The 26,527-nt window shown below is 35.1% G+C and overlaps 1 protein-coding gene across 1 annotated transcript; it reads right to left on the reverse strand.

Annotated features, from left to right (window-relative positions):
• Positions 1–26,527, reverse strand: LOC128989914 (skin secretory protein xP2-like). The gene is made up of 4 exons (XM_054412043.1): positions 26,419–26,527; positions 16,314–16,507; positions 1,096–1,345; positions 1–702 (listed from the first exon to the last, which is right to left on the reverse strand). The coding sequence occupies exons 1-4, from the start codon at positions 26,449–26,451 to the stop codon at positions 136–138; spliced, it is 1,044 nt and encodes a 347-aa protein (XP_054268018.1). The 5' UTR covers positions 26,452–26,527; the 3' UTR covers positions 1–135.

Consider the following 26,527-nt stretch of genomic DNA (forward strand, 5'->3'; position numbering starts at 1 on the left):
TATGTACAAAAGTGGCTTTATTTCACCCACACAACAGTCGGTTCACATGGATATGACAGCTCTCCTTAAATAAATATATATTACACAGCTAAATTTGAAAATATAGTTCATGTGCAGCACTAGTAACTGTGACTCCTAGAACGAGCCGAAGGTTATGTCGTGGAGTGCTGGTGACGAGTTGGCCGGGAGGGCGTAGTCCTTCTCGAGTTGGTCGAGGATGCCACCTGATCGTCCGTAGGATGCTCTGGAGGGCTGGGGCTGCTGGGGCTGCGGTTGGCCGAAGGATACAGGTCCGTTCCTCTCATACACAGGGGCGGGAGCGGGGGAAAAGAAGCTCTGTTGAGGTTGGGGTTGGGGTCTAGGAGCAGGGCGTGGAGCTGGGCGGGGAGCAGGCTGTGAGAAAGAGGAGGATGGACCGACGGGAACAGCACCGGGGATGGCAGCTCGTGGAGGTGCAGGTCCAAGAGACGCGGAGGGGGCAGGTCTGGAAGGTCCAAAGTTCTGGGCGGACTGGAAACTAGGGAAAGAGCTCTGGGTGTACTCGGGTTGTGGGGCGGGTCTAGGGGCAGGACGAGGGGCGGGGCGAGGGGCGGGGCGAGCCACTGGGCGGGGTGGTGGAGGTGGAGCCTTGGCTGGGACCTCCTCGTAGTACTGACCGTCGTCGTACTCCACCGGCTCAGAAACTACCGGTCTGGCAGCTCCCTTTAAACAAACATTATAACAATAAAAACTAAATACAAATCAATATTATTACCATGTCTAATGGAGAAAAAACTACATAAATCTATGTGCAATTTATTTTATGGGCAGTTTCCCATCACATATTCCGAACAAAATATATGTGATACACCATAGAACTATTATTGATCTGTTTTTTTGATTAGAAATTGCATTGACTTGTCATATGCAACATTTAATCCATAACTACATTTTTTTGGACAGAGGATCGCCCACTTATCATACAAGTAATCCTCACTAAGCACCATACAATTTAATCTTTAGAGTATTTTACCAAAACGTGCCAACGAATCTATGGCTATGTGGGGTGTTATTTACCTACTATATTTATCTTGACTTTACCATTTGCACACATACCTTCTTGCTCGGTCTGGTGTTCTCGGTAATAGCGCTCTCGTCCACCAGTGTAGGAGGGGCGACGGTTATTCCCTCCCCAGCGGGTTGGAACCCGTACTTGTTGGCTCCGTACTCTACGACGCGCACCTTGCCGTTGTCGTCCACGTAGCCGTACTTGCCCATTACTTCCCCTGAGGGCAGTTTGGTCTCGATTTTGAAAGCTCCGTCAGCACCCTCATATCCATAGGTGTAGGATCCGTCCTCATTGTGCCTGAAAACACATTCAATTCTATAAACAAACGTGTAAAAGAATGTGATAGATAGCTTGGATGTTGGAAATGCTTTCTTAGGAAGATCAGAACATTTTTTGTAACTCGGATTGTTATTTTGATACCCCAGTACAGCTTTTCAGACTTGTGGGGGACGGACAGTAATGGTTTCTGCATACTTATAAAACAGTTTTTGGCTTTGGACCACTTTATCTTAAAATAGTTTAGTTTTCTCTCTTACACAATTCCACTGACTTTGAAACTAAAAGACTAGAAATTTCTTGGTCAGTTTCAACACAAGTGGAATCTTTCTAAGAAAGAAAACTAACCATTTTAAAGAGAAAATCCATAACATCTTTTTTGGGGGTTGAACCAATCCATCCCATGTTGTATACTGTATTGTTTTATGCATATGTAACATCACCAGTACGTAGATAATGATCCCAAGGATCTCAAGCTCCAAAGGTGTCATTGAGAGGAACACAAGTCATTGAGAGATGATGATAAACTGTTATAACCTTTTACACTGTGTATAGAACAGAATCCAATGTTTAATTTTGTTCGCCCGTATTAGTAAAAAATCTAAAAACATTTCTGATGTTGAAAACCTAACCTTACCTCTATTTACAACAGTTTAACTAGACTTTAGAAATCATGCTAAACATTTCAATAATTTTAACTTTTCTGAATCAATGTCCAGGAAGACTCTTCGGCGTTGTTCTGCTCACCTCCTCGGAGGTCACTGCAGAGATGACCTTCCTGAACTTCCTCGTAAAGCCTTATTATCCTTTCCCTTTGAGTCATACGATAAGTCCTTCCATATAATCCATAGATGATGTATGGCCGCTCATATACAGTGCATTGACTTGCAACGTAACGATCTTCTAGTGTGCTTTTATTCAAGGATACCGAGCGTGAGCTATGAAGGTCATTAACCTGAACATTACTCTCAGACAAATTCGTTATTTTTCATAGATGGAAACGTATTTGGATTTTTGAATCCAATAATATTGTAGTTGCCATTAATTCAGTAAAAAATAACCGCCCATAAAGTGTCAACCTAGATTGTTCATATGTTTTGGCAGGGGAAATAGAACAAATGTGCTATTAACCTAATGCAAAAGAAAGTAACATTATAGTTAATATTTTCTAGCCACATAAATTCTGTTTGATCTGGGTTGAAACATTTGCACGACTCTCCCAAAATAAGTCGTCATTTAGGATTTTACTCTTGAATTATCAGTATAGACTATGTCTTAAATTAGGCCATAATTATTTATCAGAGTTCATCATTATCCATAGTACTAGTTTTTGTGTGAGATTTTAAATTCCAAAATATTAATGAATCTAATAAAAAACCAGACAATAGTCTTTTTCCTGAAATGTATTATCTGACTTGTAAATAACTGTATTAACATAATTCGTTGTTGTTAATTGTAATTGGACCTCATAATGACATGTTTGACAGACTGGACGAAATCGATATTTAGTACATCTCAATACCCGTGTAAGGGTAAGAGTTAACATACTTCTTTCGTTATATCCATGCAATCTGGTTTGTAATACGAACACTTATTATCTAAGAGTGTACTCAGAATAACATGTCGTTATCATAAGTAAATGCAACGTGTGGAAGTGCGAAAATGCGTAATAACTTTGAATAACATCGTGAGAACTAGGCCATCCCGTGATCTGTCTCGGGTCAGGGAAGTAAAAAATAACGGCGTTAATTGTAAGGAAAGCTCAGAAGTTACACAAGCGCATAATGTATGAGTTACGTGAGTCAAGTTACCAATGGTTGGCACGCACACTCACACAAACACACACGCACAACACACGCGTGTACGTGATCCTTGTTGATCTAGATTTGAACATTTCAATCAGTCAAGATTAACACCTGGTGTGATAATAGCGTTAAGGGCATCGGAACCGCCTACATCTTTCACTTTTTACATAACAAGCCTATTCGGTTTGAGATATTTAGCATTGTAAGTGGATTACTGTACTCTTACTTTTACAATATGCAGTTCCTGGTGAAAATTATATTGTGTAACTGACCAATTACATATGTACTTAGGTAAAGATTAATGTACACATTTTAAATACTTTTGGTATTTAAAATGTGTACATTAAAGCTGCCTCAAGTTAGAGTGGTATAACTTAGAAAACTTGGGGTTGACATACCGGTCAACACATATGGAAATGTTAGTCACTAGTATTTGGCTGTCGTTGAAACGGGTAGGCTCAATTGATAGTTTCTTGAGTGATGGTACTAGTTTTCAATCAAATGTTATTTAAAATCCCTGTATCTAGGTGGCCAAATAGAAAGTATGTCAACTCTACAAATTCTAATTAGAAGTAAACGATTCGCAAAAATATCGTCCTAGTACTTCAGACCATATCTAGGTCTCAATCTCGGGACAAAGATAAATTTAAGGCGTAGATTGCTGTTACTCAATTTGCCGCAAAACTAAACTATTAATATAACATTTTTAATCGTAGGTGTAAAATATTTTTCCTACAGTCACCCGACAAAGTTGGCTTCCCTGTACTGTTTATAGTACAGAAAGCTGCTAATTGCTGCATATTTATACTTTGCCGTACGGTTTATACTTTGCCGCACGGTTTATACTTTGCCGCACATCAGGATTCCAACCAAACAACACAAAACAGCGTGGTTTTATTATGCACGTAATCCGTGTACGCTTGGAAATAGGTTGGCAACACTTAAAGATAATAATACTATGAACAGCTGATTGACTATTATAACTACGATTTAACCTGTCATTTCGTGTTTATAGTTTTGGTATTTCTGAACTTTCTGGACTTTTCTTTTAAACGTTTTTAAAACATTCCTACGGTCTTAATAAACAAGAAAATACCTTTAAAGCATTTTTTTTAGGCGCGGAAACCACTTCAAATTACAAAAACATACGGAACTATATTCTCAAAAGACGGAGCACATTTCTTGCCCAGGAAAAATAGCGGAGTGATACGGACCACGGGTACTACTTTCTCCAGGGCACCATTTGTGTAATTGTGTTGCTAGCTGAACCTAAAAACGTGTTGTATAGTGTTTGAAAGACTAATTATTTATGTTTTATAGTGACTGTAGGAAAAATATAATGTGTAACACGAGTGAAAAAGGCCTTTGCTGCACTCGAGATCATTCCGCACTCGCCTGCGGCTCGTGCGTAAACATTGCTCTCGTGTGCAGCAAAGTGCCACTTTCACCACTAGTTACACAAATAACTATTTTGACGTAAGGTTGGGGAATTGTATTCACTGGCTATAGAAATTACAATAAAAAAATGATGTTTGTTTTATGATAAATAGATTTTGTCTCACAATTAATCTATGTTTTTAACTAATGATTGGCCGGGAGGGCTCGAACTGCACTCACGGTCAGTCCCTGGCCCTAATCCAACTATGGAACTGCACTCACGGTCACTTTGAGCCTTTCTGGGGGTACTGGAACTGCACTCACGGTCAGTTTTTAATTAGCCTATATCACATTGTGCAACACCATGATTAAATTGATACAAACTTATTAAATTAGTTGAAATATATTGAAAAGTTTTGATTAAATTAATCCAAACGTCAAAAAATAAACTTACTACTGACATTGTAAAAAATACACATATATATGTGCACAGAAAATTCTAGCATAGTATTTACGATAACATGATAAGCTATATTCTTATTATAACGAAGCTGCTTTTGTAAAGGTTTCTTGTTGGGCGCGAATATTTGGCTGCATACAGACTGATCCGCGGTCAGAGGGTAGTTTTGGATCATTCAAACTGACCCGGGGGTCTGGTAAGTAGATAATAGGGTCGCTTGAAACATGTGATCTGACCCGCGAGTCGTCGAGGGAGGACGGGAAATTCTTCAGGCTTCTACGGGGAAAATAAGTTGAGCAACAGACAAAGTCCTTCCTTGTACAACCAGTAATATGATTTAGCCTAAAAGCTTATTTTAGCAATTTAGTTCATTTGGCTTAAATATTGCTATCATTTTTTAAAATCTTTCACTTAGTAAAAACTAATTGTTATTTAGTACAAACCAACAGAAATACAGTACATCAGTGATAACTTACATTGCTATAGGGTTCTATTGAGTGATTATAACTTACCCTAAGTTTTAATCAAATTTTGAAGGTTTTTTGTCATTTTAATCTTTGTATGTTAAGCTGAGCAGTGTGTGGTGAATGCTTCGCCCCAGAGCCAGGGCTAAAGCGCCTATGTTAATCCTATAGAATGCTAACATTTAGAGTATTACTCTATTTGTTACAGGGTTCTTCATACTATCCTTAAAAATAATACATCGTTTGTTGTAAATTATCATTGGTGCCATTTGTTTTGTCTGATGTTGATTTCTAAAATTTAAAAATATAGGCCTAGTTTTTTTTTTATTTAAGTTTAGGATATGGTTATGTATTTCTTAGTTCTTGTAAGCTTTTTATGATAACAATATATTTGTTATTAAATTGGTACGTTTGATACTTCCAGAAAGTAATTTGATAATAATGATGGAAATAATTAGTAATATGATTTATATTTAAAATCATAATCATAAAAAAATTAAAAAAACGAATTCTATTAAATCCCTTGCGCACAAGTATTTACGTACAAGTATTCAGTGCGAATTCATGTTTCTTGATTCATAATTCGAAAAATAGGTTTACTACAAAGTACAGAATTGGCTTATATCTTTGAATATTAATAATACAAAAAATCAAGTAAAAAATAGTTAGTCGCTAGCGCATGTGGCTGGCTCACACAACTACGTTCTTTTTTAACAAAACACTGGCTACAGAGCTGGTCCATTTAGATGGAATGTCTACTTCAGTATCCAATAGTCAATGCTTGTATTTAATTTGAGTCATATTACGTAAAAGATATTAAATCTATCAATTTAATTCCGTAAGCGAATCGGTCCCCATTAAATATCCCGAGCTACGTAAAAGGTAGAATGGCTGTTGGGGATTAATTAATTTTAAAGCTCAAGGTCCAAGGACTGTGGGAACAAATTATATTAGAATATCAAAAATATCAGAAGTGTCAAAAATTACCCATGCTCTACACCTGAGGCCGTCAGAGATTCAGTAATTTTCTTAATGGAAGTACTGTACTGCTACAGTTTTTCGATAAGCTGTTTTAAACATACCAGCTGAAAACATTACGTATTTGTGTGTTTATTGTTTTTAGTGTTCTGTTTTTAGGTTAAAATGTAAATGCGGTGTTTAAATGTATCGTATTGGGCGAAGACCGCGACTAAATGTGTAAAAAAGTGTGTATTTATTTTAAATTTGTACACATAACTATAAAGCAGTAATTGCTGCTATGGGCCCCTAGTTGTCTATATTGTATTGACAATATGTTTAAAAGACTAGCGGCGAACTACGCGATACCCATATCAAAATACAATGGCGATTATAAAGTAGGCCTAATTAGTAGTGGGAGGAATATTTAATTCTATTCAAGACCTTCATACCTACCTTGTTTGGTGTGTATATTAATAAAAAAACAATCCTGAATGATAAAATTCTGTAAGATCATCTATAATTTTAGTACTATCTAAACAAAGCTGGAATATTCTTTCTAGAGCATTCCAGATTAACTACTATCACGCACTTCCATAGTTAATTCATAAAGCTATAAGACCTCCTAGAATATTCCAGATAGTTTTAGAAAGCCATGAAATAATGAATAAAATATAATATTTTCATGTACACGCATATTGCAGGCCTACGTTGCCTTGTCCAAAACACTTTTTTTTTGTAGGCTACCCAAACCATGCGATATAGGATGATTTATATAGGAAGAGGTCATACATAGGTTCACTCACCCTATAAGGAATTTGACGTCTTCTCTGTAAAAATGTCTTACGTAACGATGTCTATTTGGGTGAAGAATTCCGAAAACTCGACCCGGTCGAGACGAAGTATGCAGTTTGAAAAAACTTGATGTTGCTGTAAGATGTTGACTTGAGTGTGATTATTAGGATATAATAGTATTAATTTTATGTTTTAATCATTGATATAGTTACTTGTACTCTAAACCGTATTGAACGCTCATAGTCATAACACTAAGAAAGACTTAAGGAATTTCGTAGCCACTCGGATATACATACGATTTATTTTATATTTTATATTACGATTTATTTCTATTTAGCCTATTTTATTTTATGATGATAAGATTATACGTGTTCCAGAACTGTTTACTTTTTGAACGCAAACCAAATTGCAATTAAGAAAATTAATTTAATTCCGAAATGCTATCCTCATTGAATACAAAACAATTAATTGGCAACCTTGATACAAATTTATTATGTTAACTTTTTGCCAATTGTAGAAACCATTTGATATCGAAACTTATAGAATATTTGGACGGAATTGAATACACACAATAAACTAAATAAAAGACTAAACTAGGCTAGCTATATTAAGCCAAATCAATTAAATTGCTAAAATGAGCTAATAGGCTAAATCATATGAGTATGAGCATATAAGTTAAGCAAATACTAAGTCTATTACTCAACTTATTTTCCCGTAGAGGACGGGGAGAATTCCCATGCCTCCCTCAACGACTCGCGGATCAGATCACAGGTTTCAAGTGACGCTATTATCTACCTGCCAGACCCCCGGGTCAGTTTGAATGATCCAAAACTACCCTCTGACCGCGGATCAATTCGAGCACACGCGAATATTTTGGGGATTTCCAGCGTATTTCCAAAGGTGGGAAGGAGGTGGGAATGTCCAGCGAGATGGTTCTATTGGTAGCGTCACCACATTCCATCCCCATTGTTCGTACATGACTCATTTACCTGTTGTGCCAATATACACTTCCCTTTCTAGTCAGTTTCAGTTTCAGACTAGAGCTGGTGTGATCTGTTTCCGAAGTTATGAGTAGTGCGCCGTGTGATACGGTTAAGATGTTTAGTGAGAGGGGGCGGGAGTTATTAATATTTAGTCATTATAAGTTTTATAAAAGCCGTTTAACGACTCAGGGACAAAAGTGGAGATGTTGTAAGAGGGGTTGTACGGCAAGAATATACATCAACTCTACGAACGACACGTTGCCTGTTGGGGACCATAACCACCCTGCGAGTGAAATTTTGCATCGACAGTTCGTGTCTAATAGTGTAAAAAGAAAAGCTGAGGGCGATTTACTAGATATGCCGGCAAAAATCGTTAGGCGAGAAATTGTAAGTGCTCCTCCAGATATACAAACTAAGCTAACCCGGTACGATGTGTGCCGTATAAAGCATAATTTATACCACAGAAAGCGGCAAGAATATCCACCTCTACCAAAAGAAAGGCGTGACGTCCACGAAGCGCTGGAGTGCCTGAAGATCGAAAGTAATGAGAAAGAGAACATGCTCATGAGCAATGACAAAAAATCTAATATTATAATTTTTTCAACGAAAAAAAATTTGGATTATCTGGCTAAAAGTAAAACAATTTTCATGGATGGAACTTTTTCTTACAGTGTCCGTTTTTTCACTCAGATGTTTACGGTGCACATTGTGGAAAATGGTAATTATGTACCCTTAGTCTTCAGTTTGTTACCGGACAAAGAAACCAAAACTTATTCTGCGTTTTTTAGTAAATTATTGGAATTGTGCTGTGAACATGGAGTGGTGCTGTCTCCGGAAAACATCGTCGTGGACTTCGAATCCGCTATACATAACGCTGTTTGCCAAGTTTGGCCAACAGCAAAACTTACAGGTATGTTTGATTTTTTTTTTATTTTAGACGTATTTATTATTCTTTTTTAGCTGAACCTGCATACATATATTAAATCAATAAAGTCTCAATACACGTGTTAGTAAAATGGATTTTATATCTCGTATAACAGTAAAATTACAATGTTTAATCTCACTAAGTGTATGTAATACTAGTTGACCCCCGCGATTTATAATTTAATTTTTCATTATAAAAAGGAAATTACGTATTTATCATGAAAAGTAATGAAGTTATTTTAAAGCTTCAGGAAATGTGTTCTCTACCATTATATTTTGCGTATGTAATTTACGCGCTCCAATAAAACCAAGGATTGGCACATTTAGCCATTGTATTAAACTTTGAAACTTTACATACTTGCCAACTGCTTTATCCTCACGATAATGCTATAGTTTATTTTCCATTTTGTAAATAATTTATAATTTATTTCACTATTTAAAAACAACACTACCAAAATCATGACATAAAACCGAAAGGTCGCTGGAAACTTTTTTATATTTTGGTCAGAGTCTTTTGACCTGCGGCAAAGTTGTAGGTTATGAATCAAATTTAATTTTTCGTTTCAAGATTTTTTTCTAAAGTGCACTGTTTTGCTCGTGTAGCACTCAGAACGACGCGTCAGTGGAGATTTCTGAACGGCTCAGGTTATTTCCTATAAAGGAAATTACTGTACTTTGTTTATTTTGTTTGTAATATTAAGAAGAAATATTTTTACTTAAGATTGTGCGTTATATTTGGTTTAAGGTGGGTTTGCTGTTAGATTAAATGTCAAAGCAATAATATATTAGTTTTTAGCGAATTTCCCACATAGGGAATAAGCTATTACCGTAGTACTCATGGTAAGACCTGGACCCGGGACCGATTTACTTTTTCGCCTAGAGGCCAAAAACACCATTCGTTCAAATTCATATATATATATATATATATATATATATATATATATATGTGTGTGTGTGTGTGTGTGTCCGTTAGCGCGATAACACGAGCAAAAATCATCAGATTTTGATGAAATTTAGTACAAACGTGTAAACCTACGTTTATTCGAACGAGTCCGCGAACCAGCATGATCGAACTATGGGAACAGAGGTTTATTGGGGGTTTTATGAGTTAAAAATTGGTTTTTCCTATTCTTGACCCTAAAAACTTAAAATTTAGCAATTTCTTTCCAAACCATTTTGTAGAGCTTAAAAAAACAAATAATTTAGTATATAGAAGCGTTATTATGCGCATAATGGTTACGGAGAAAATTCCAAAAATCTGTAAAATAAAATTCCCATATTATTCTTATGGAGAATAAGTAAGTTAAACCATTGACTATTGGATACAGAAGAAGACATCCCATCTATATGGATCAGCTGTCGGCAATTTTTTACTAAAAAAGAATGTACTTGTGTGAGCCAGTCACAGATTGCACTAGTGGCTAAAACTCTATTTTCTACCTTATTTTTTGTTGCTGACAAAGTTGATGGGTCATAACAGTTGCTATTGCTCATAATAAGTCGTTCCATAAATTTGACTTGGTAAGAAACATTGTGTATTCGACAGAAATAAGTCATTTAGATCAGCGCAATCTGTTGGTGGCTAACATCAACCACGACGAATTTAATAAAAAAAACTGGTGACAGCTTTAACATGGGAATGGAATGTAAGGGTACAGGCTTCTCTATTTTCACCCCACGCTGTAAATAAAACATGTGATTGTAATTTCTTCCATTCGTTTTGATTTTCTGTTTATATTTTGTTGTTATTTCGTCGCAAACATGGCAACGCATAAAGCCCATGTTATTTTTTTTGAATTTCTAATCCATTTTTTGTGCTTATATTTGAGCCTATTTTAATTTTTAAATGTATTCTGCACTTCTACAGGAAAATCTTTCTAACGGTATGCGTGGATTTTCTCTGCGATGCACACGAGCTGAGAAAAAAGGTTTTAAAGAAACATGCTTGCCTATTAATATATAGATATAGATATTAATATATAGATAGATTGGATAAAGTAAGACAGAGGACGGAATAAACAGATGACTTTTTATTACTGGCTAGCGAAGCGTTCAGCCGTGAAAGACCGATTTTTGACCGTGAGTGCAGTTCCATGGGAGACGGTCAGAGGGTCCCAGCCTCAAAATCTACCTAAAAATCCTTTGCCTGCTTTGGTGAGTGTTGCCACAGGGTCCCGGGCCGACCCCTCATTAATCCTGGGACCCTCAGACCGCAGTCGCCTGGAAAGGATTAGGTTCGGGTTTGATAAATGTTGACAAGGGGCAGCGTATTTCTATCTTTCACGATCAACTTAGTAAATTTAGTCACTATTTATTTTATTTAGTCACTAGACAAAGAATTGTCACTTAAAATTTTAAAACGTTCCATATCTGTTGTTTGCACTCGTTATGTTCTCATTACTCCCTAATTCTGCCATGCCGAATTCAATACAATTATTTTCAATACAGAAAAATGCACCAAAAAGGCCAAATTCGTAGAGGCGCTTTTTGAAAGTTTTTCAAATGCATATGTGTAGTGTGATATATTCATTTAAAGATCTAATCACCCCAATAATTTTGGTGCTAATAAAAATAAATTGTCTCTAACAGTATTTACAGCGTGGGCCTAAACGTTTATAAAAGGACTTTGAAGTCAAATGCCGTATACTGAACGAAACAGCACCAAATTTATTATCAAGCATATTTTTAGCTACTCTTTAAGACAACTTGCAGTAAGGGCATTTTGTGTTAATTTTTAATTTTGAAAAATCTCCAACTTTAAGATTAATAAAAAGGGGTTGAACACTCTACATTCTCAAATACCAAGGTATGACAAATTTTATAGTTAAAGGCCTTTAAAAAAATATTTTTATTCAAGTAGTCTTTGTAATATTAAAAAAAACACACTTTATTGCCCTCCCTGTAGCAGCTAACCTAGGTACTTGTTGTATAATGTACTAAAGGTAACGGAGAAAGCTTGAAAATAAAAAAGACGACATTTGAAATATCTTTGTTATTGTTGTGGAGATGTAGTTTACATGTTTCTCTATGTTGATAATATTTGGTTGGTTGATTTATTTCATCCTATACAATAAACGTTCGTTAAAAACACATTTTACCTTCGTAGCAGCAAAACTAAACACTCTTTAAAACTAACTTTATCTACGCTATTATTTTGCCCGTGCCGAGGGTAGAATATAAACACAAATTCCACAAGGATGTATATTTCTAGTTTTACTGTTTGATGTATTTTATGTGTTCGTGATAGTATTAATTTAACTTAGCTGGTGATTACACTATGTAAATAGCTTTCTAATATATTATATGATTAACAGTTTTGCCAAATAACTTTAAACAGTATAAACTCTCGTATAATGTTAATTCCTAAACATTATAGTTTTTTAAGACATGCAGCAGTTTAGAACTTCACATGTAGGCCCTACATACTTCACATATAGTTAAATTGTTTTAATATAGTTTTGCAAGTGTCATCAAAACGGGTTGACACTGATAATTATTATTCATATCTTTATACCGTTAAAAATAAATAGAATTTCCTTCAAATTTTCATTATTTGTTTATAAACAGTATATCAGTAGTTTTTTTTCTCTGTTTTCATGTCAATTACTGTAAATAGTTGTATTTTTTAGTTTTACTGTATGACGTCTTTTTATGATTATTAAGTGGTACTAATAATCTATCTAAACTTATGTAATCATTATATATTTTTTAATAAATTAGGCTATTATTTTTCACGACTTTATTATTGTACTCTATATGATCTAAACGTTTTATACATAACAGTGTTTACCCAAACATTAGTATTTTAGATAGATAGATAGATAAAAAAGTAAATAAATATTTCATTAACAATCAGCAAGCAAAGCCCTCGGACGATATCGAAGCATGAACAGTCCTAAACAGATCCGAGGTATGGTAACTTTATTTTTGTTAGTTTTTACGTACTTGATTAGCATACCCACAGCAGACCCCTTTAGATCTTTGTATGATATTATTGTGTAGTACAGTGTGTCAGTTGTTACATTGGTCTTTTATTTATAGTTGATTGTTTATTTTTCTCTTTTGCATTTTTCCATTTGTTTAATACATTTTCATTGGAAGATAGAGTTAAATCTCAATGAAGTTATTAATTATGATATTTCAACAAGGCTGATTAAAATACATAAACCAAAGATATATTCCTTGAAACTAGTAGTACATCGAGTTTTACCTCCATAGTAAATTGTGCATATAATAAAGGTTGTAATGCAACTGAAACGCAAAATAATTTATTTCCAACAGTAACCCCACATGTGGGGTATTTCAGTGACTTGCGCGTTAATCCTCTCTTGGCTGGAGTTGCCAGAGAGTCCCATCGCTAATGAGGGGTAACCCTGGGACCCTCTGACCGCACTCACTCAAATATTTTACGACCGACCCTTGTCTGGGTAACCCTGGGACCCTCTGACCTACAACCCAGTTCCATATGGCTTAGGCGGGCGACCCTTCCAACCCTTGTAAATTCCTTTGACCGTGAGTGCAGTTCGATGTCAGCCGATTGGCCACTGAGGACTTAGGTCACATGAAGCACTGTTACAAACAATGTCAGACCTGTGTTCGTCAGAGTGGAGGTCGGTTTTTAATGATAGTCTGCTTAGCAGGAGTCTCAAACTACAGGCTGGTGACATGTATGTGTACATAAATCTTCATTATATTCTTCAAAAAATTAATTAATAAACCACTACCAAGGGGTTATATATCCCTCTATTTAATTAATCAGCCTGACTTGACATACCCCTTTAACCGTTGTAGCGAAAATATTACTTCTACAAGGCAGTACTGATATAATGTCAAAGATACCAAACAAGGAATACAATGCAGTAAGTACTATAATTTGTGTAGGACAAGACAATGGTAGGTATGCGGCGGTGTGGGAGGTTACCTACGATGACCTTGACAAAGTCACATGACATCGCATGCCAATCACTCATAGAGGATAACATTTCACGTTCAGTATCAATTACATGGGTTGATTTACCAGTTTGTGATGTTTAAAGCTACATACATCAGTAAAATCCACCGTTAAAGTCACTATAAAAATCAGTAGAAGCAGTGATGTACTTTAATAAAAAAAAAACTTGTGTATAACGGAGTTTATATGTTAGCTTAGCCAGAGACTATATATACCGCCCTTATAGAGACATCATCCTAATGGTTCACTTAGAGACAATTTCTTTTTGTCCAGTATTGCAATTGCCTTAGAATCTGCTCCAAAGAGAAAAAAGTAACAACAAACTATAATTGCTATTTTATTGAATTTAAACTTACTACGATCTGTTTGTAAACTAAGGGTTGAAAGTCAAGACATAGTTATTTATGTACCTAGTGTGCAAAGGCATTTGCACCCGAGTTACACATAATATTTTTCCTACAGTTACTATAAAGCATATACAAAATTAGTCTTTCAAACAATACACAACACGTTTTTAAGTTAGGTTAAATCCAAGCGTTGAACGAAATGGGAAACACTGGACCAGCTGATCGTTGTCGTTGTTTTAAGTCTTGCCAACATATTTCCAAGCGTACACGGATTACGTTCCTAAAAGCACACTGTCTTGTGTTGCTTGGTTGGAAAACTGGAGTGTGGCAAAAGTAAAAAGTGTGCAGCAAAATTAAATAAATGCATCAATTAGCAGCTTTCTGTACAATCAGTGCAACGTAGCCCACTTTGTCAGGTGACTGTAGAAAATATTCTTGGCATTAAAGTTTCGCTCGTGGAAAAAATGCTAGGTTTATGACAATCGGTTTAACCCATTGACAAAAACCCGTAAGAGCCTACATATTATGTTTTTGACAACTGTCGACTGTCTGTGGTACGTACACTCCAGTAGACGAGAACCATCTGGTCGACCTAGTAGGAACTGGGATATCTCACGCTCAAAGCAGTCAACTAGTCGACCGTTGCGTTAAGATGAGAGGATGGCACCGCAGTAGTTAATGAAGAGACAGGATAATGGGAAGACGATCGTTACCAATGTCCCGCGGTCACGACTGCGCCTTGTAGGGAGGAAGACGTCGTAGCGTGCCGGAGGATACATTGTATAGACAGGTGGCGGGGCTTGAACCGGGGAACTGGGTCGTACATGCGGAACTGACGTCTTTATTTACCTCTTCTGTCATAGTTGTGCAGAAATATTGCGTGACTCAAAACTATATAGTAGGAGAATTAATGTGTATTTTAGTTTTTTTTCGTATGAATCTTAAAGTCAGCTGGTGTCACGTCTGCCAACGCATACAACCAAACATTATAACCTCTATACTTTAACAGCGATTATCTCAAAACATCAGTTTTCAAGATAGTTTAGCAGCTACAGCCTCAATTTATCAGTAGTTGCGGAAGAAATTGGTTCAGTTATCTCGATGTAAAAATATAAATAGTTTAATGAGTACGAGAAGTATGTTGGTTACTTCGAAGTAAATCTAGATTTATCTCGCCTTCAACATTCCCCTAAAAAAATATATTACTGAAACTTTTTTCTTACTAAATATATTTTTTTTTAACAGACAGACTTTAAAGAAATTACACTGTTCATGGTTTATTGAATTTTTCATGTGGTTTTATGAGGTTTCATCAGCTAATATTCGAGTATCCAATTTATTTTGGTTACAGGAAATAGAATAATTATATCCGAAAATGTTTTCAATATTTCACCCAACACGATTTAATTTTCCAGATTTCTGTGATCTAAACTGTTTGGTATTAATGAACAGTATTATCAACTGCTTTCTTCCAGGAAACTTAAAAAGTATCGCAATGTTTGATTTGTGTAAGCAACTACCATAATTTCTTCACACGGTTTTTGATCGATTATTCAGCAATGTAAAAAAAACTAAATTTATCTTTTTTTTAGCATCCTTAAATAACTTTCATATAGGTAGTCTTATGTACAGACCAATAAACATAAGCCAAGACCATGGTGGAAGTAAATATATGTTTACTTCCACCATGAGCCAAGACCTATAACATCCCCACATATCCACTGGTTATATGGGTGGATTCGCTTGTTGGGCTTTAGTTTATTATTTATTTGATATTTCATTTAAACATTTTAAACTGATTGTTACCTAACTTCTAATATTGTTTTATTATATTGAAAACACATTTATGATACTGAGCAAAAGCAACTGCTACGCGTATTTATTATAGGAAATTCTATAAATACTGTGAAAAACTAAATACCTCACCTGTTAATCTGCTTGAGGATGGCCACGGGGGGTTGGCGAGGGGCGGCGTTAAGCGATGAGGTGGGCCTGTAGGCGGGGGCAGGTCTGGGGGCGGCACGTGGGGGCGGTGCTGGCTGATCATAGTCAAACCCTCCCTCATCCACGTAGTTACCTTGTTGAGCTACAACAGCGCTGAACAGACACAGTGCTGCCACCTGTCGGACAAACAGTGAGTTAGCTCAACCTTTACTACTGCTGCTATCTGGTGGGCGAATGGTGAACTTAGTGCGATCTCGGGTGAATCGTGTAATTATGAATGGGAGAGTTACTACTATTTGAGATTAAATTGATCATTTTCCATTCTTATGATTCTACTCGATATTGAAATATGTTCAAAACACAATTTGTCAATTGTATAAGCAGAATGGATAAATTACTCCAATCTATCTAACCTTGGAATGCAGATATTTCCAAAGAAATTGTGATAACCTCGACCATACAAAATTAAATCTCTCAGAAGAAAAAGTAAATTTCTCGTTGGAGACTTGAACGCAAGGATGTAATGAAGAATTATTATTAAAATCAAGATGCTGCCTAAAATTTAATAATTTTTATTCATTTGTAAATATTTATTTCTTCGGTTTGAAATTAATTAAACATCTGCATTAAAATTGCTGAATGTATCTATAAAGAAAATCGCGTATAACGTGATACGTCTATTCATGAATTGGTAAGTGTTTGGCTTATACTACGCACCCAAAAATATGGACCCGAGGAAAAATGTTTGGAATGTTTTCATGTGCTGTTGGTACATTAAAGATTTAACTAACCAACCAATTGAACATCGATGTATTAGTATTCATTGTTTTGTAGAGGCTATAAATAACTTAAAATAAGTAACAATCGACTCTAAAACATTTTGGGTTAAAAACCAAAAGAAGTGTTAGAGTTTAGTGTCTTGGGCTTTTGGTGTGAGGGGAACGGCTTTGTTGTCCTTAAACGTTTGAAGAGGTTAATTTGACGTGTTTGGGTGCTTTCCTAGTATTTAATTGAAAATACCACCGACCTAGACACTAGAAAAAAATCATATGCTGTCGAAGGTGCTACGATAACGCCAATTACGATTTCCAAGAGGATTTTCAAGCGTTTTTACGATAAATCTCTAGAACACGTGTCTATCACCTTTGAGGTGGACAAAACTTGACCCTGTGGGGTCCGATAACCCCAGGAAGTGCCTTGCCAAGGTCCAGGGTGGCCGGAGACCAGGGCGAGGCTCACCTTGACTGGAGGCAGACCTTGGCATTCTAACTGTCCCCGGGTCTGCCGTCTACCGCACCCCAGTCGGCTGTATCACTTTTGTTCCGCGGTTTAGGCTAATTTCTTCACATCACTTTTGTTCCGGGGGTCAGCAGGTAGATTTCGGGACCGGTCAAAACATTGCTTTTGTTCCACGGACAAGTCTCTTGTTCTGCGACATCTCTCTTGTTTCTCTTGTTCATGGGGCTGTACTCTCCCTCCCCCAAATACTGTCTTTGGCTCTCCACCTAATTCTTTCTGTCATAGGTTAGGTTAGGTTATGTTAGGTAAAATTATTTAACTTATTGATATTTTTGCTAACAGGAAAATGGTAATTTAACGAGTTTTAAAGCCCGCATGACACACTACACAGTATCAAACTAGTAGCTCAATTCGAGACTCGTCACGGGATGTGAACCCACATGAAAAGTGCCTTAGACCATTGTGGAAAAGGCCACAAAATAGTCTGGATTTAAGGACCATTGTATATGGCCATAAAACACGACGTATCTTTCACAATAAGTTAAATTACCATGTAAAATGAACAGTATAAAAACCTGACACATACTTTGATTCATTAGCTTGTCAACCAATCTTATAATGGGTTGGTGGAAGATTCTTTGGCTTTTATGGGAATCACAAAAGTTGCAATAACTTTTTAAACGTAATTTTTACAGCAATTAGGGTAGTAAAATGTTGTTAAGAGTTAAAAGGGCTATAACATGATAGATTTTAATGAAAACCAGTCAAGCCAATGTTTTAGAAATCCGGTTTTCCGTTAGTATATGGGTTTTAATGGGAAAAGCGCCATAAAAGAAAGTAAAATTTCAAAACTAGAAACCCCCCTTGGGATATACTTTGTAGAGGGAGAGAAAGTAAAAAATAAGTAAAATTAACATTGGATATGTACGTTGTCAACCAATTTTGATGTTGCTGCTTTTGCCAGTAGAGTTCTGGGCTTTTCATCCTACATCAAAATTTGAAACTTATTTCATTCTGTGTTTCATGTTTAATGAACCAAAGGCTATTAAATTGTTCTCTCTTATTTTAGGTAGGATTCAGCAACATGTGCTTATCACTTTGATTATTATATTAGAGGACGATAAATAGTTAATTGAATATGTTTTCCAGACTAATTAAAATAATGTGAAAAGTGGTCCAGTAACAAGAATCAAGTAGGAAGCAGCATAATGTAATTTTAATAAATTTATAAAACTTCCTAATGCAAAGGGTGAGATATGTATGAGGAAGTATTTGTTTCGGAGACCATCTTCAATCCATGATAAAACATACTCTTTTACGAACTCTTATCCATAACATCCAATAAAAAAATGTTGGTCCATTTTAGTTTATAAACTCAGTATAAAATATATAAAATAATACTATGATTTACTGCACCTGAAAAAATTCGCTTGACAAAACCTCGAATAACACAAAGTCGAGAATGCAACCATAGAACAAAGGAATTTAATATAGACCATCAGACGTGCTGTGGTTACCATAGTTACCAAAGGTTCTGGCGCACACCGCTGGGAGCGTCTTGTAGTTACGAAGTGCGTAGGCCGTAACAACATGGTGCTCCCAGCGGTGTGCGCCAGAACCTATGGTAATCGCAGCACAGCTGACGGTCTATATTTCATTCTTTTTGTCTATGATGCAACTCAATAGCACCTGAGTGATTAGACAATCGGTTCCTAAACCGAGCGGAACGAACACGGGAGAGAAGAAGAGGAAGAGGTAATAGCGTGGTATAGGTACGATACAGGTTGGTTATTAGATAACAAATAATGGGTGGTTGAAGATATAGAAGTTAGCTATAGACAGGAAATTATAATTATACGAGAGTAATGTATATGGTATGGCCGAACTAGCCAGGAAATTGAGTTACAAGATTGCATGTAATCTTTAGAGTAATTTAAGCACAAATTATAGGAATAATTTAACAAATAAGACATGAATTAGCATTAAATCATATTTAATGAATGAGCTGTTTCCGTATATTTTTTGTTTTAACTTATTTGAAATTTACGAGGTTATAGTCTTAAACCTAATTTTAAATTTTAAATGCTAAAACTTTTATCACCACGCCCAAGATTCGCCCTTGGCATTACCGAAGTAGGATGGTCAGTATAAAAACCCGCACATCATTGCCGCCAAAACCTGATCTCGGAATACAAATGGATGCCCTGATTCGGTAATCGTAACTCTCAGGCTTGTTGCTTGGATCTAAAGACATTGTTCCACTTAGCAAAACAAGTAGACTCCTCATTCCATTGTAAATTTTAAGCTTGTTTTTGTGTCTAGTTCATGTACGTCCACACTGATCGCTGGGGTAGACCACATTTTGTTTGTAATATTTTAGGGTTATTTTCATGATTTGTGCTGTACTATTTGGTTGTGTAACTAGGAGACAAATTATTGTTTACCATAGTATAGTTTTATTTAGTTAAATGACGTTTTAAACGACTGAAATAACCAACAAAAAATTGTAAACGAAACATAAGCCTATTAGTTCGACGTACAGAACTAACAATAAAATTTGCTTAAGTTGTTACATAAGGATGACAAATCTACTAAAGGAGTATGTTAGGGAGTATGTTTTATCTATGGTTCCATTCTATAAGAAACCTAAACCAAACCTACGATGCTCACTATTGTGCTAAAATATGAGCAATACTAATAATGAATAAAGCAGTATAATGAATAGTAATACAACATTGTGCAAAAAACTATGTTGAATTATGTTGTGTTGGGCTAACTGTGCTAAAGATGATGTTGTATCAGCGAGTCGCAAACATTTTGGCAAATAAGGCTTTACAAATATATTGAGAATTTGTTTATTGTGTCAAGCTAAAAATGTCCAAGGGTTTCTAAGATTTTAAGTCTTACACATCAACTAAAATTATATTATATCGGAAAATAGCATTTCAGTAGGTTCACTTGGCATGTTTGTATCTTTGAATTTAATAACCATTGTTGCTAACTCATCCACAGACCCGTTGGGGATATATGATGATTGTATTAGCAACAATCAATGTACTAATATCGATCCATAAACACCACGCTATTTTCAAAAGTACGTTAACCCCCAAATATGGCCAGTATATTCCTTTGGAAAATGTTGGATGGTTGAATCTCATCGCGAGTTCCCTAAATGTATCTAACAAAAATAGAAAAAAACTTCGTCCACGAAGATGTAGCTGAATGAACCCATTTTGGCAATCAATAGTCGAGTTTAGGATAGGATGTCAAACACATTTGATACCTCGTTAATCTTTATTTAAATTTACATGCTAGCAGTTAAACACGTTTGGTTATAACAACTAACAACTCATTTAATTCGACCGCTATTCCAAATAAGCCTAAACCTAATGATTACTGGGACGGGTGGCGTCGTCCTGTTGTCCAACTACTAGGAGGTAACGAATTGTGGATATATTATATAGGCATGCACTCTGGATGCGATACTCCCTGATGTGGATTAACGTCCGCACGAGTGAGTACTACGACTATCCGCAGTACTATCCTGATATTTAGACCATTTCGTATATACCAAGGCAAAAATGTGGATTGGGTTCCACTATAAACTGTAGGTCCCTTAGTTGTAATTATCTATTAATTAACAGCTGTGTCTAAGGAATATGTCGGTCTTAGTCACTAACAATGCTACAAGAACGCGCCACTCATCCTACACTAATCTCAATTCTTACTTGGCTTAAAATACCTACTTTGTATGGTCGCCATTTCATTGAAAAGTATTAAAGTATTAAAGTTACTTAATTCAGCTTGATCTAAGTACATGACTGGTCAACAGGTATGCAGGCTTTGCAATAGAGGGCGCTTTGGTCGAGTGGTCCCAAAGAATGTTATGTGTTCATGTTGCAATGAAGCTGAGCTAACTATTTATTAATCAGGCCATTCGGCGGATAAGAAACGGTATTCCAAGGTCCTTGAAAAAATCAGCGAAGCTTGAAGCTTGGTCATCTGTAGTTAAAGATAGACTTCAAATACCCCCGCCACAGCAAACCTGCAGACTAAGCGAATTTCCATTTACTTGGCTGGATTTCTACTAAAATATTCCCTGAAAATTTTCAGATTTATTTCCTATTTAAATAACATTAATTTTAATGAGTACCTAGGTTTGCTGCTACAGGGAAGGTATTGAGGTGTATTTTTATTGAAATGTTGATCGCTTAGTATAAAATGAACAAACTGCCAAATTTGATTAAAATATATCCATAAACAAGCAAACTACAACGGTTTATTTATTCTCCATTAGAATAACATATACATTTTACATTTAAAGTTTGTTTTATCATTTCCGTAACTGTTAGGCATAAAACAACGCTTATATATCCAAATTATTCTTTTTTTAAGCTCTACAAAATGATCTGGAAATAAATTGTGAAATTTTACGTTTTTAGAGTCAAAAACGGAAAAACCCAATTTTTTCCCCGTAAAACCCCGTTCCCATTGTCCAATCATGCTGGTTTGCGAACTCGTTGGAATGAATGTTGGTTTACACGTTTCTACCAAATTTATGCTCAAATTTACGGTATGCGATAGTATTACACATCTACCATAGCCATAATGTTCTACTACTTCACCTATACAATACAGAAAGATAGATTATAAAAATTCGCAAAATATCATGAATTATTCATGAAATTAAAAACATAAACATAACTGTAAACAATCCTACTTTGGCAGTTCTCATTGTGTATCACAGTTTTTTGTTGCTGCTTAGTTCAAATTAGCTGTTTCCATAAATAATGAAAAAAAATAATAGTGCTTCACACTGTTGGTAAATCTTATATTATTATAAGATTATAGACTTTAATGCTTAAAGACTTTAATGCTTTTGCATATCATAGAACCAACTCTTTTAGTTGAAACAACTGGCTAAATTCTTTAATTCCCTTTAAATATTAATACTCATAAGGTTAACATGGGGAACAGCAGAGCCACTGGGGCGGGGCCCAAAAGGATTTTTGAGATAAGAATATGCCTATATGTTATTCGGGAATGTGAGCTATCATGATGCAACATTTCAGCCCAATCCGACCAGTATTTTTCGTGTTTACTTGTTTGTGTTTATTTCGGATCATTTATGCTCGAGTTATCGTGCTAACGGAATCCGAACAGAGGGTATTTTTGGCCTCTGGGGACCTCAAACAAAAAAATTAAATCTGTCCCGGGTCCAGGTCTTATCACAAGTACTACGGTAATAGCTTATTCCCTATATGGGAAATTCGCTAAAATCCGAAAGTCTAAGTGATTTAGTCAGGTATATTATGTTATAGGTACTCTATAGATTTCGTGACATGCACCAATCCCACATTAATACAGGTTTTAAACAAATGTAAAAGGCCCATTAGTTTTTATAATTTTAAATTTTACAACATTTTGTAAAGATTCAATTTTTTGTTCGGGTTTCGTTTTATTCAAATGTAGAAACGGATGCCATAAAGTATGAAATAGTTTTTTATTAGTCCACATAAATTATTAGTTACTATTTTCCTTTCGATTTTACGACAAATACTTTAAATAAATCATTTGACAGAAAATTACAGTGAAGTTTAGAAATCCTGTTGTACTTTCTACGATTTTTGAATTTCTCCACAGAACGTATTTTCTTTGAGATTGAGGTTGGTATTTTTTTCATATAGGTTTTATTAAGGTTTTATTTTCGACTGCAACCTTGATTACTATCAGCAGCATAAGGGGATGTCGCCCAAATATTACCAAGATTTCTAAAAATTCGCTAATTTAACTGGTTTACACAAAGATCAAGTACAACCAAGTTTTTTATTACACACTTTTGGAACATCCCTAGCTTTAATAATCGTATTATTTCTTAGAAATATTATTTCTTTTAAAAACTGAAGACACAACGAAATAATATTAGTTATTAAACCTAACTTACTCATATTATAGGCAAAGGCAAATATCAAACATAGGTTTACCCTTTTATAAACTTTAAGATCAGGCGAGGACATTTTAAAGTAATTTTCTGTTTAGTGATTTTTTAATTTCAAAAATGTTTAAACTACGAGTAATTTAACTAACCAACTACTACAGTGCACCATTACGCAATACAGTACTGAAATATCTGACCAACAGTGCATTACAATCTAACCGAAAATGAAACACATGAAAAGTCAACTCGCAGTCTCCAGAATCAATGCTAGTGGTTTCCGAAACCACAGTGACCGAGTCCCCTACATTCACCCTTTGTGGCTATCAGCTGATTATTGCGTCAGCTGACTGTTATCAGCTGTTACGGCATCTGTTCTCTGCACGACCGCTACTGTCGTGGTTAACGATCCATTCGCATCCAACTTTACTTTCTCATTTAATCGCAACTAGGCTATTTCCTAATGTGTTTAGTATATTCGGAAGTAGAATAACGCAATAGGATTAGCAATTTTCTACTAGAAATTAGTTATCTTCATATAGAATTCCCCTAGTTCATCAATTCATTGTTCAGCGGAAAGAGATTTCAAGGAATATTTCTGTCCAGTTTATGGGAGTGCGGGTGAGGGTTTATGTTTAATTTTTGATATTGTAATTTTATTTTTCATTTCAAAACTATTTTAACTAAAAAAATATATTTGTAAACTATAGTTTGTCACTTAGTATTAAAACACCTACTGCAAGATTTGTCCTGTAGGAAGAAGATATCTGTCCCTTAGACATTCATACGTAACTTGAAAATAAATAAATACATACATAGGCTTTAGATTTTACGACAACATGTAAAGAGTAATGTAAATATCTAAAATAACAAATAAAATTAAATTAATACGTTTGTAAAGTAGTTTTCTAAGGTTTAGGTGAACATTAGTCAATGTTATACGTAAAGTTATTAGAGGACGATGTATAATTAAATATTCCAAATAATGTACGGGCATTTAAAATAACAAATAATAGGTAATGAAAGAATTGAAGAATGTCGTTGATGCTAGTCTTAATACATTCACTAAGTGGAAATTGAAGAATGAACTATAAATGTGTTTCAACAAAAAATCGCAAAAAGTTGCCGATCAACCTTGTGAAGAAATCATATAAATTACGGTGTTTTTTATTGAGTAGTGATAACTTAATTTTATTCAAAAGAATTATTGCGTTTATAATCGGGTTTGTTGTGGATTGAAGTTGGAAAAGGAGAATTTAAATAATTGGCTCTACCCGAAAGGGCTAATAAGAAAGCTGATTTGATTGACGGTTGATTTCCACACACGCGCAACTATTGTTTACTAGTTGAATAATGACCTTGCCATAAGCGCTTGACAATAAATCGTTGTTTTCTCAAATTTGACGAAAAGTGTCGACTTAACCTTGTTGTTATCATCTTAACAGCTTTTATTAGCAACTACTTACTTCTGAGGCTATTTTAATAGTGTAATTTGCTCTCTTCTTTCCTCAAACAAATGGAAGGATTAAATTAACAGAGATTTAGCGTGTAACAAAATAGGATTTGTGAATGGGTTAGAAAGTAATCTTGAACCTATTAAAGACAGAAAGACCCGTTTTACATTAGTTATTGTTATGTACTGATATAAGTATGCAAAACAGTATATAGTGTCGGTCCGGTACAAGTTGACCTTGGCTTTTCACTACCGCTATCCAGGCACTACCTGATTTATACCTACCTACAGGAAGTTCTCCCTTCTCTTACAAAACGATAAATTGCCATCATATTGTATATGTATAAGTACTGGTATTTAACTCAAATATTTAAAACAAAAAATTCACTATTTCAGAAATTTCGTTAAAAAAATAGAAGTGCTATTAAAAATTGTTAAATCCCCAAACATAGTAAAACCAATCAAATCAAATCAAATCAAAATAGCATTTATTCCGCCAAAATATTTACAAATTACATCATGTTAGTACCATACAGAAATGTTTGGTAAACTATTTTGGTAAACAATTTTATAAACTAATGATTAACTGATATCAAACTTGGTAGATAAACAAAATACAAAACATATTGCTAGTAGCTGGTCAATACGGTATATAATATTATGCAATATCTAAATTTGTCAAAAAATTATGAACATATTTTCCAAGCAACAAAGGAAATTCGTTAAATAACAAAACAAAACTTTTAAAACAATTTTTATTGGTTATAGGTAATCAGAAAAGGTGGAATAGTTAAACAAAATAATTAACAAACTTAAATCAAGCTATGCAATATGCATGTCTAGATATAGGACGTCAAAAAATAACTGCCCAGTAACATGTAACATGAAATTTTAATTTTAAAATTTGTGTAGTTAGTGGGATTTTAAAAGTAACTATCATATAGCTGGTGATGTTTAAAGGAAATAATTTTAAAATCTGTTAGAGTTATAAAAGAAAATTGAAAGCTTATCTAGATTCTAAAACCTGTGAAAATAAAACTTTTGAAAAGCTTTCATAGGCAAAACAATCATTTGGAACGTAGCACCTAAGCTCTAGATCCCAAACAATGTTTCCTTAATTTAGAGATATCTGTGTTAAAATTAACATTCTACTATGAATCCATAAAATTTTATTGAAAATAGAAAACAATCTTCCATTATTTTCTAATTTTATAGAAATAACGTCAATCCAAAAACCATATTAAAAATAGCTTGAACATAACACTATCACTGTTCAATAAGGTGGCCATCTCCCATAGACCATGATTAGGAAATTGAGCATACACTACCATTTTTGAAGTAGGTACAGTACTGTAGACATAACATTTCAAATACGTCACCACTAAAAATTTAAAGTACCAGATCAATTTGTTACCAAATAAAACTAAATTGTAATTTCCAAAAAATTTAAATTTACTCACGATAGTGGCTGTCTGTGTGGGTGTGGAGACCATGACTGTGTGAGAGGAGGCAAGCCACTGACTGGACGAGTGGCGACTCAGCCACTGTTATATCTGGTACAGACCAAGG

This window comes from Macrosteles quadrilineatus, unplaced genomic scaffold (assembly GCF_028750875.1).
Source record: "Macrosteles quadrilineatus isolate MER2022 unplaced genomic scaffold, UCM_ALF_1.0 Scaffold_3__2_contigs__length_128488019, whole genome shotgun sequence".
Lineage (NCBI taxonomy): Eukaryota > Metazoa > Arthropoda > Insecta > Hemiptera > Cicadellidae > Macrosteles > Macrosteles quadrilineatus.

Excerpts from the sequence above, each read along its gene's own strand:
- LOC128989914 (XM_054412043.1), bottom strand. The coding sequence starts at position 26,451 with ATGGTCTCCACACCCACACAGACAGCCACTATC. Across the intron at positions 16,508-26,418 it reads CCACACAGACAGCCACTATC|GTGGCAGCACTGTGTCTGTT; the intron begins GTGAGTAAATTT and ends TTTGTCCGACAG. Across the intron at positions 703-1,095 it reads ACACCAGACCGAGCAAGAAG|GGAGCTGCCAGACCGGTAGT; the intron begins GTATGTGTGCAA and ends GTTTGTTTAAAG.